General features: G+C 38.7%; 1 protein-coding gene across 1 annotated transcript in view; it reads right to left on the reverse strand.

Moving 5' to 3' along the window:
- Positions 1 to 713: 713 nt before the first annotated feature.
- DOK6 (docking protein 6) overlaps positions 714 to 12,563 on the reverse strand; it is a 388,437-nt gene continuing 376,587 nt past the window's right edge. Inside the window, exon 8 of the mRNA XM_019518785.1 lies at positions 714 to 6,617. Within this exon, the coding sequence (XP_019374330.1) occupies positions 6,478 to 6,617 (140 nt within the window). The 3' untranslated portion in view covers positions 714 to 6,477. The remainder of the gene's footprint in view (positions 6,618 to 12,563) is intronic.

The following is a 12,563-nucleotide window of genomic DNA, read 5'->3' on the forward strand; positions in this document are numbered from 1 at the left end:
TGCATGTGGATTAAACAATGAACCTTAACTGGATTGCTACTGTTGTATTCTGAAAAGGCTAATTTGGACACTCAGTTGACCTTGTCTATGCTATAAATGCTTCTATTTGAGTTTTATCTTGTGATCAGAGTTGAACATAAGGTGCTGCTCTTACCTCCTGGTAATGCACTCCCAATAGTGTAAGCTATACATTATAATGAAGTATGTTGCAGGGCACTGTACTATATGTGTGTTTCATGTCTCCTAAGCTGTGATACTTAGCCTTTCTGTTGCCTCTGAGAACCCCACTGCTTTCTCCTGAGAACGCTACTGTTTGCTCTTGTGCTCTTTTTGATACAAGATACAGTGCCAATAAATTGTTAAGCATGAGTACATATGTAGTATAATGGTTAGCATAATGCCATTATACTATTTTTCTACATTGCCTATTTTTCTTAGAATAGTATGAAGATGCAAGACAACTTTTATAAAAGCACCTCTAGAACTGAAACACCTCCTGTCAACTGAAGAGCTTTAAAAGATTACAGTATTAATATTGACACAAAGAAAGTGTTATTTTGTACCATGTTCTCTTCTTCATGAAAGAGCAGTGATGAGAATAGATGTCTAAGTGCTATCTTTGTTCTCATTATTGGTGTAAAATTCTCAAGAGACTGGATTAATTTTGCGCTATTTTCTGTGCCTATAACAGTCTTTGTTACAAGACAATGAACTATATGCCAAGAACAAGAATTTATTGTACATTAAAAATGGGGTATAACTTTGATCACAAAAAAGATTACAGGAAAAAAACACTGAAAAATATATCCATTTTCTTGACAATGCTATGATTGTAACAAGCACAGAATGATGCTAATGTATTCAGTCGTTCTCCTGACACTTCCCACACACCAGGATAAAAAGAATATGGCGAAAATGTAACCTTTCTCAATACTGTTCAGTGTGAAATGTGAAATTCAGAAACGGCTTAACTCCTTTCTCGGGAGCACTTTTACATACTCAGCAAACCATGAGAAAAGAAAGAAATAGGACAAAATCTCTTCTCAGTTATGCCTCACTTTTAAGCTCAAGTAGGCTGTAAGGCACAACTGAAAGACAAACTTAGTTTATCAAATATAGGAATAAACTGTAGAAGAAAAGTGAATAGTGTATTTTATGGCAAAAACCCCATTAACTTCAACAGAACTTTGATTTCACCCTAGTAAATCAAACCCAGACTTCTAACCTGATATTTAGATGCCTAAATAAGTGGACTTATTTATTGTTCCCCTTTCTTCCTTGACTACTTTGTTTTTGAGTGGCTGGGCTTACAGAGGCAACCTAATTAATGTTACCTCAGTGGCTGTCAGATAATCAGCTCTGGTTCTCGTATCTTTGTGACTCTTAACATTCATTTTATTCTGATAGGTGTTTGTGGTTCAAATATCATACAACTTTTTTAGAAAATCAATCAAAAGTTAAATACTTGTATATAGTAAAAAAGAATAAGCTATTGTTTTCAGGAGGTGAAGAGTTCAGCATCCATGAAACTTATATGTTGCATCAAAACTTAATCTCATAGTTCAAATGCTACAGCTGTGTCACTGCAATAATGTGCAATACAGCTACATTTTACTAGCAAAATATAAGCTTATTTTGCACAGGGGAGGGGTGGCAGGAAGGGTCATGGGAACCTAGTGTTTGTATGTTGACCAGTAAATTCTTATGGGAAAAAAAAAGAAAACAAGTGCCACTGCTCTGTTAAAGAAAAGTCATTTCAGTTCTGTGGGAGCTCACCCTTCACATGATCAAGTAAGGGTTTCCTGCTTCCTATGCCCTGATTTTCATTTCTCAACTTTGTAGAAAGGGTATTTTTGTATGCATGAAGCTATAAAATGACTAAAAGCTTCAAAACTGTAAAAACTAGGAGGAGATGAGTAGAGAGAGAGAGGTTTCTTCACTAGAAGGAATAGTTGCATATTAATAATGCTGGATTTCATCTTAGAAAGTGTAGTGCTTCAAAAGTCTGAGATCTTGTCACAGGAAACCAAGCCTTCGGGTTTTAGTTACTTGTTAAAATCCAGCCCAGAATGCTGGTAACCACAGTCTGTGCTGAGATCTCAGTCAGTTCTTACTGCATAGACGTCTCAGAAATCACTAGCATTTTTGGTGCTAAGTAACACCTGTTGAAGTGCTGATAAAGTCAAGGCTGATAAAGGAATAAACCTGAATTCCAACTCTCGCCAGCATACATAGGTGTTTGCTGCAAGCTAGGATGGATGTCTGCTGGTGGGGTACTACCCATGATTTAAAGACAGAGGTTCTCAGAGGCTGCCTACAGCTCACCAAATGAGTAACCAGACAGGCTGCTTGCAGGCTGAAGTATATAAATTATTGCTGCAGAAACCACTTTAAAACTTCCTTTTTTTCAGATGTTGAGTCCCAGAACCTGCATGATGTAAAAACAGGCTGGACTGAAGAAAAACAATTAAATCAGTGTGCTTTTTATTTACTATGCAATTCCTGCTTATTTTAATGCTATCAATTGCAAACTTTTGCTACAAACTCTATTAGATCTTTGCTAGAATGAAACAGAACAGCTTCCCTGGCTAGGTGGGCAAGATTTAATTCCTACACTTATTTTACCAACATATTTATAAATCTTTTTTTCTTGGTAAGTTTGTCTTTTCTTCACTTGCTCTCCAGATTCTCTTAGGATAGGGTGCAGGTGTGGAACTGGGAACAGAATTGAGAAGTCCAAGACAGAGCTCAAAGGACTTATTCTACAAATAATACTTTGTGTTTCAGATTGTAAGATGTTTATCTTTTTGAAAGTGGACGGGCAAAAAGCTCTGTCGTAAGGACAGGATGCACTCAAAGTCCATTTAAAGTGACACATAATGACCAAAATGTAGCTGTTTCAAAACAGGGAGTGCACTGTGTACTCTAAGGAGCTTCTGCTACCTTAAAATCACACTCGTCTCCATCCTGCTTCTCCTTTCCTGCCGTAAGTGAATTCTATAGCTTAGAAACACCAGCATGTGGCAATTTAGCATGTAAGTATTTGAGATGTTCTGGTAATAAGGCATAACTATGCAGTGCACCACTTGTTTACAGGGACAAATAGACACCCAGGTATCCTCAAAGTTTAAAATTACAGTTAATGTATTCATGTTACCAGAACAAGATAAAAACAACAGTTTTAAAACTGGTAACCTTTTACATTTCTTGGTTATATCTGGGTACCACTGAAGACATGTTGCCCTCCTGCTCTCTACAGCCATGTAGCTGAAATTAGAGTGCTTTTTCTCTTGGTTTAGGAGGGGACTTGCTATCTGTGCATCTTGCACATGAACGAAGCCGAGACTTGAACAGGGATCTGTGTGATCCCCAGGTCCCTTACGGAGCCTGGTAGTCTCTAGGCAGCAGCTCAACCATGTAAGTAAGCCAAAAGGGTGTCTTCCTTCTGGCAAAACCACTAGGAGCTGTCAAAAGGTGTCTCAGCGGGAATTCACTCATCTTATAGAACAGGTATATGTTAAAGCAATTCCTTCGAGGCAGTGTTTCTGGTGAGACCCTCAACTATTACCTGCCAGTTCCAGTTCTCCTAGGAAGTACATTTTTTGAGGATCATTTCTGAGGATATCATATAAAGCCCTTGAAAGTGGTTATCATCTGTTGTTCTGAAGTGGCACAAATAATGAACTCACTTCATTTACTCACCTGCCACCAAATACCTCTGGTTCTCAGGGGTCCAATTTCCGACTAATGAGGGTACTGTAAGTGCCGCTGCTTCTGTCTCTAACTTCTTTACATATTTGTTTTTGTCAAAACGATTCTCAATAGATTTTGGAATCTAGTTCCCATCCTTTATCATGGAATTAATTGCATACCTGTGGCTGCAAAAAATTGCTACAAGTACTTATATATGCTTTGTTTGAAAATTATTGCTGTATACCATTGTGAAGGCAAATTAATGGAATTACTGTAGGTGGCTAATCCTTTTATTATGAATAACATCTAGGTATTTACAAGCCCAGAATGATGCAGATGTGTAGGCTAAAAGTACACAGACTTTTCTCATGCATTACTAGAAGAGGTGGCCACCAGCTGGGTTAGAAAGCAGAGATCCTACCTCCCTGCAATAGAGTGCATTGTAGAGTTTTATCTTCTCATCTTAAGTACAAGCAATGGCCACCATCAGAGACAGGATTTGGGATTATATGCATGTGGCCAGAAAGAACTTCCAATGTCCTGGTATTTGTTTTTTTATCTTGCCATATTCTTATACTTTGGACCATAAATATTAAGTGAGAAGTTTTTGCATCACTAAGCAAACCATATGAATGTGATATTTGAGGTGACAAAATATAAAACAAAAATTACACCAAGACACTTAGAGGAAAAAAGTGCATAATATACATATTTTGTGGGAAAGTTGCAGCATTTGCAGTTTTAGAGAAGTAAAAATATTGAGCCAGAACCTCAAAGGATACAAATTTGGCATGCTGAAAATCCAACCCTTTGTACTGAATTTTACATGTATTCTTTGCAAATGCAAACATTCTCCCAGAAACAAAATGTCAGCATGATTGCCTTTTCAAAAAAGGGAAGTGCAGATGAATTTGTATTGATGGGCACATCTCAGAGTGCACTATGGGTGCAGTTTGTTGACTGTGGGGTGGTAATTTTTCACTGTGGTGTTAGCCTATCCAAATGTTATATAGAGAGAGCTGTTCTTTTTGTAAATGTGGTGGTAGTGGTGGAGACAGAGCAAAATAAAGGAAAAGAAAGACAAAAATAAACTCAATTGTTGCAGGCTGCCACTGATTCATTCAAACAGATCACAAACCTTTTTCATTCAGCAGCTGTTCACTGAGGTATGTAAGACTACATACAATCTGATAGCCTGTAAAGTGTTTGGAGAGAAGCTGAGCATACCATATCAATAAGGGTTTAATCAGAAGCAGACATTTCTTTTGTACCTTTTTATAAAAAATGACCCTTTTCAAGTTAAATTACAAGAGAGAAAACTGTGTACTTGGAAAAGTCTATGGTTCTCCTTGTTACACGTCCTCTACCAATCCTAACAAACAAATAATGATGGAAATTCCTTGGGTAATTATGGCAATCCGTTCAACACCAGGAATGGAACAAAAGGTCTCCTCACACAAAATACAGTGAGCAGATCTTTCCCTCCCCAGTTTTAAAAATTTCAAAGCATCACATACTGTACATATATAATTGATAACCATTATGAACATTGAACTCTTCAGAACAGCTAAAACTCATTCCTCACACCTAAGGGGGTGCTTTCAAAGGTCTCCCTTACTAATCCCAAACTCCAAATTCCAATTTGCATGGTTTATTGTTTTGGGTTTTTTTGGGGGTGGGGGTGGTTTGTTTTTTGTTAAATGCACCTCAAAGAAAGAAAGTTCAAATTTAGAATTGCTCCAAGTCTTTTCAAGTGAAATGGATAATTGATCCATGACCACATACACAATGCAGTTTGCATCTCAAAACTCTCTGGGAAATAAATTGAGAAAACCAAAGTAACTCTAACCAGAAGGACAAGGATGGAACTCAGCTATAGCACAATTGAGAATCCTGGTCTGTAATGAGAATATAAGATTGATGCTGAAGAACTTGGCCCAGATTTGTATGTCTGAAGAACAGCTTCTCCTCTTTTCAACTTGTCAAACAGCAGACTTTGCTATTTAAATATTTTTCAGAACAGGCAACTCTGCAGGGCCAGATCCTTCTCTTTGTGTGTGCACAGTTTTCAGTGGTATTCATGATAGTCGTGTGCACACAATTTGCCCCTAGAAACTTATGGTTAGATATGCACTAGGTAACTATCTTACTTTTAATGCAACAAATTCTATTTTCCAATGTATTAGAAAATGTTAACCTGCCACCCCACAATATGTATCTGTCTAGCCATGGTAGCCTGATTAAAAAGGTGTTCATTCCTTTTTAGAATTACAACTTTGCTTATTTCTAAGGATAACATATGCAGTATCTATATGCTGTTTAACTGGTAACATGTCTACAGTACCGACTGGAATCAGTAAGTGGCCACCAGGGTATAAAAGTGGATACTGTCATCAAGTGTGGAGATAGGCAAACTTGACAATGGAGATGGATGGCAAGAACCTCATATTGTGTCATCATGTTCCAACCCCAGGATGGGCATGTCCTGTCATGCAGAAACCTTCGCACCAACAGGATTTCATTTGTTTCAATTACTTGCTTACAACTGGAGTTCTATTTCTTTTTATATGTGGACGAAAGAAAATAGAAGAAAATAAATAAAAGACTTAGCCTCTCCTTCCGGGAAGCTGTACTCCAGCTTTGAATCTTCATTGTAACCCAAGCGGAGCTGATAGGCCTCAGTTTTCACTACATTTTGTCTTTTGCTGAGGACGCAAGTGACTTCCTGACCCTACTGGCAGGTTCCAGGCTAGACTGTCTCTCTGATCAGCTGCTCTCTGTATGTCACTGCATGAGGCCTGAGCTGTAGCTGAATCCATAGCTGCTAGACAGCGACAGGGACTGCTGGTGCTCCTCGCTCTGCTCTGAGGTGTAGCTGGGAAACGTCTGTGCACGAGACACCTTTGTTGAACCGAGACTGTGACCTGGATGGAAGGCAGAGAACAGTGTATTATAAAGGTTTGCCATATATCAATTTACTAAGCTTCAAAAACAACTGAGCAAAAGGTTGTCTCTGAATTAGTCAGGAAGTAGGGTTTCCAATTTCTCTTTTCTCTCTAATGTAACACTTTGATTAATATCCTCCAAACACCTTTGAGGTACTCTCCATACCTGTGAACGGGCATATATCTTACTAACACAATGTCATTCGTGCTCTTTGCCTATCTATATTTGTGTCCCACTAACGGAGCAACATTCTTTTTCAAACAAAGAAGAAAAAGAACAAATTCATATTTTCACTTTGATTACAGTTCCTTTTCTTTTACAGATTCATTGTTTTACTCCCTGGTTAGTGTGGAGAGGTCCAGTTCTTCAAGGCCACTTACACACCTACATTCAACATTTAGGCACCTCTTATACGTTCAACCACTGTTTAGCTGCCACTTAAATCATGTGGACACCTAATCTTCTGCCATTTACTATAAACAAAGCCATCTCAGCATTGGCACAGTCTCACAACCAATGAGTTGGTGAGAAATGCCTACAGGTGGGGAAAAAAGCTTCATTTGCAGGACACAGTCCTGTAGGCAGGGCCAGCACCTGTCAGACCCCATAGCAAAAAGGCCAGGTGCTGGTTACTGATAGGTGGGGGGGCACATAACAGAAGGATCATGTGTCGCACTCCACATTGGTGAGCAGGGCACCAGCACAGGATGTGGGACATGTGGGTTCTAATCCCTGCTGTAATTGGGCAGACCCAGGATACTGAACAAAGGTCTCCAGGTCCATACCTCATGTTAGTACCCTGCCCACTGGACCATTCACTATTTTGAGGTGCCTTCTCCCTTTCTTTGGTTTTCATGGACAGGAAACCAGGCATAGATACCTCAGCAACTGACCTTGCTTAGATGTCTAACTCCAGGATTGGGTTCATGGGAGAAGCCCTAGGAGAGAGAGGTGCCTGCTTGACAAGAAGTAGGTACTCACCAGACACACTAGATTACAGGCCAAAGCCCTGCCCTTTCTCTCTGTGTTTCACTTGTGCCTAGGCATCTGCTTTGGTGTCTAGTGGGCTTCTTTTAGGAAAACTTGGCACCAAATTTGAGGCTAACAATTCCACTAGGCAGAAGGCCACCTATACCTGGGGTGTTACAGCACTTCATATGTTTAACAATCTGGGCCAGATGCTTGAAGGTTCCTTCTATATATGATCTGATCCTGTACTGTCTTCAGTGTTTGCATAAGTATGCGGAAATTCATGTGAGTACTTTCAGGAGTAGGCAGATAAGGTTCTTTGGGTGAATCTAATATCTTTTATTAGACCAACTTAAATAGATGGAAAAAATATTTTTTAGCAAGCTTTCAGGTATAAAAACCCTTCATCAAGCTGAGGAAGCCTCTGCAGCTGGTGTGTGCTCTTCCTGGATGGAATGAATCATAAAGAAGCCTTTACTATTCTTTACTATGCCCTGAGCACCATCCCCACCACCTTCTCTAGCCGCCAGCATACCCAGCTGCCAGCATACTCCTGCCACCTTCCCATGCTTTATTCACTAACCTAAAATAGACGTCTTTGTCACACAAATAGTTAGCACCATCAGATTCCTAATTACTATTCAAGTAAAAAGGGATTCATAAGGCTCACTAGGTTATCTGGAAGTCATAAAGAACATTCACCACAACAGAATATAATCAGTTAATCCTTAATCAGTCAAATGCCCATTTTCAATAGATTCCAGACATACCAAATTGCTCTTCTTTTGTGCCGTCATTTATATTTGGAATAGTCTCCCACTTCTTTTTCTAACATTTTAATTGTTTTAAGTCTTTCTGGGCACATCTACATGTGCAATTAAAGCACAGCAACAAACTCTGGCACTTATTGCACTGGGGTTTATTACTCCTGCATATGCCATTTGAAATGTGTGCCTGCACACTGAGCTGGATTGGAGCAGTCCTAGCTGGTGGGGGGCCCTGGGAGTTAACCTGTGAACCCAGGGCTACTCCTGCCCAGCAAAATGTGCTGCGGAAGGGCTGACTGGGGCATGAAAGAGCGCAGCCCCTGCACTGAAGTCATGTCAGCTGCTGTACAGTAAAGAAGTAGATGCCAAGATGTTTACTGTGGAGCCAAATAGGCAACTCCACAGTAAACATCTCATGTAGACATGCCCCCTCTTCCATAAATTCTTGTTCCCTATGGATTCTTAGAGCCCCTTCTTTAATGAACCATACTTTATATAGCTTAGATGGTGTTGTGACTTCTTGCCATTCAATTATAAAATGCAGGCAGGACAGACATTTTATTCTCTACTTTGCAGAACATCATGCGCATTTATGGTAATTCATAAATGTTCAGTGCTACTTAATAATTGAATTGTTAACTAAGGAATAAAAGCCATTCTTATTAATTTGAATAATAATGATATTGGTTTCAAAGGGAAAAACTCATAGAAAGCCTAATGTTTACAAATTGCCTGGATAAGCTGAAGTCCTATGCTTAGTCAAAGACCAGCATCATAATTAGTATTGTGTATTTATACTTCAGCATTAATGAAAGATGGAACATAGTCTACATGATAGAACACTGGATTAGGAATCAGAATCTGATCTGCTGGAAACAGTGCTAATTAATTTAAGTGTGACCTTGGCTTAATCAGCCCCATGGAGAGAGAACTGAGCAAGCTGTATATGCTAGTTTGATTACTGGTATTTGTATAGATATGTTAGTGTGGCAATCCACCTGGGCTAATATACTTTGCTTCTCAGCAGATGAATTTGCTTCCAGTAACATGACTATATTTCTTCTGATCCCCATAGTGTCTGTAAGCACATTAGCTTGGATATCTCTGCATGACACTGCATTGTGTCAGGTAAGGTGTATCTTCAGAGTCATAGAGATGTTACAAGTGATTTATCCAAAGCTACACAGAAAGTTGATGATAAACCTAGGAACAGATCCCAGCTTATCTGACTCCCTATAACTATCCTGCTGATTACCTAACTTAGTTAATTAAGACTAGTAAAATTCTTTGAGTACCTTAAATGCATGCTACTATGTTAGTACCAAATATTTGTTTCATCTTCAGAAATCACAATTCAGGGCTGGTATCGAAATGGGGTTGGAAAAAATTGGTTAAAATATATTTAGTAATGTCACTATATACATAAAAAGCAACCCCCCACTTTTTGTTTAAAACAAAACAAACACTAACATTTATATTGACTTTAAATGACTCTACAGGTCTAATGGCCTCACACTGAAGAATATAATTTTTCTAGATCGACCAAAACAGTTAGCATTTCAGGGACAGCAAGGATGTAGCTAATCAGCTTTGGCAAACCCTTGACATAACAGCTGCCTTTAGACACATCTATTAGCACTGCAATTAGTTTATTGCTTCACAAAAAATTACAAGCCCTCAAAAGGTAAGGAAATGAGTAGCAATATCAAGAGACAGGAAAAACTAAGCAAAAAACAAAACAAAAAACCAGCCCCAAAACCTGACAAAGTAACGGTAGAGATAATAAAAACACAAGCTGCATTCCCAGTGGCAATTTAACAATCACAAAATCCCTTTTATAGCATGCACAAGCAGAATGCATTCTGTATGTGTAGCTATACTACTTATTCACTGGATTAAATTAACATTAGCTTCCAAAACCCTGACTGAGATGCCAGGTCTAAATGTTTTCTGCTTCAAGAAGCTTTTGCATTAAACTACATTACAATGTAAACTGGCAATGAGGGCTGAACTGCAAAGTAAAACTATTGAAGAAAAGCAGACTGGCATATTATGTTGTCTGAGAATAAAGAGCCAGTCTGGAAAGCTTTACTCGTGACTGAATTTCACATGCACAGGAGAGTGAACTGGATGTCTATTCATTTTTTATTTTTCTGGGATTTGCATAATGACCCGTTGTTTCTTTGCCTTAGCACAAACTTATCTATAAAGCAGTCTTATGATCATAAGTGTTTGACTTGTTATTCCAAAGCTACTATTTTTTCTTTTTAAAACATGTGTTGCCTTGTCCTTTATGTCCCAAAAACTAAAATAACCAGGTTATGAAGTGAACCTAGTGGATTGTTAAATGCAAATGTTTTACTGGTGCTACAAAAGTTTACATGCAAAGTATTAGCCTTATTCTTCTGCATCTGCAGCTCACCAAGGTAATTCATACATATGTACACATATGGGGGTATACACACACACACACAGTAAAACCTTGTTAGTTTCATACTGAATAGTTCAAAGGATGGAATACTTTGAAGCTATTTTCGTTCCCCAGCTGAAAGGATAGGTTTCTGTATGCTTTAGGATATGGATAATTCAAAATATGGGTACTTTGAAATTTGAAATACTTTTCTGGTTTCTTGGACCATTAAATATTTTGTCTATCACTAAACTGTTGCCAGAGGCAGCACATGCTCAGTCATGGGAGCCAACTACAAAGTTGGTTGAATGCAGCCCATATTAAACATGTCCATAGAGCACCTAGCCCAAGGCTAGGATCCATGTTTATTAAATACGACAGTGGGAACCTACCATAAAGTTAGATTAGTGCAGCCCATCTGAATAAAACATTGTGCTCTGTCCCTCTCAGTGCCAACTCTTTTTCAAGTCATAGTGAACTACTACACTGACTACAGTTCAACTTCCTCTTCACACTCACAACTAAGCAGTGCCTATTTTTCTCATTTCCAATGACTTCTATTTTTTTACCAGCCTTAAATGTCCAGCAAACATCACCAAATGTCTATGCACATGAGAGGCTCTGTTGACCCTTCCTTTGGCCCATCACGTGACCAGTGTGGCCCCACACATAATGGGGTGGAGCTGGACCACGTGGCACCATGGCTCATCTGCATATACATTTTTGGAACATCCTAGGACTTGTGACAAGAATGCCTGGTTCCAATAAATAGTAGGGGACAAGCACATGGATCCTTTGTGGTGGGTATCTGGAGTACATACATGCATACTGAGTGCTGGGCTGTGGAGGTCACTGTGGGTTTAAACACTGTTGACTCTGCTGGAACCCAACCGCATGAATCATACCATTCACAAGCCTTTTGGCTTTGAACTACTATCTCATATAGCTTGAGCTATGCATAAACATACATAGAAATGTGTTTCAAGAGTATGTTTATCAAATGCTTATGCTACAACTTAAGAGCAGTTTACAAAAAGATAAAACTGAAACAGTGCTTATACAGCCAGGTTTTTCTGTTAACATTCTATTTAACAGCTGCACAGGCTCCTGCACAACTAAGCCTGTGCTGACCACCCTAATTTGCATATATGCAAATTATTACGGGTGCACTTATTTCAAATCTGTTTCTTTTGAAATTACAATTTTTTGGTGACTTTAAATTAACGAGGTTTTCCCAAGGGGGATGTGACAGTGTGTGTATATGTGTACACACACACACACACACACACACACACACACACGCGCATGCATAAAGAGAATGGCACAGACCACTGATATCTTGAATATCTATAAATAATACATATACATATATTTATATGTATATATATATTTATACAGAAACTATAGTTTATGATATATTATGCATATGCATATAGATACATATATATATGTATAATATATATGTTCAAGATATCTGTAGTCTGTGCCATACCCTTTATGCATTTTATCCAATGACTGTTTAATGTAAAAATCTGGAAACAGGCCTTGAATTAGGTATTATAACCCAGGACTCCCCTCTCCTGGGTGAATGCCTTAACTTATAAGGGCTGTCTTCCCTCTTACACTCTCTCTATAATACAATAAGTATTGTATTCTTTTCTGTACAGTGACACAGTTTCAGCACACGGAGATTGGCCATAGACTTGTCTGAAAATGTCATAGATTTCATAGACATTAGGGCTGGAAGGGACCTCGGAAGATCATTGAGTCCAGCCCCC

The sequence above is a fragment of the Gavialis gangeticus genome, unplaced genomic scaffold (assembly GCF_001723915.1).
Source record: "Gavialis gangeticus isolate Ggan-Ray unplaced genomic scaffold, GavGan_comp1, whole genome shotgun sequence".
Classification (NCBI taxonomy): domain Eukaryota; kingdom Metazoa; phylum Chordata; order Crocodylia; family Gavialidae; genus Gavialis; species Gavialis gangeticus.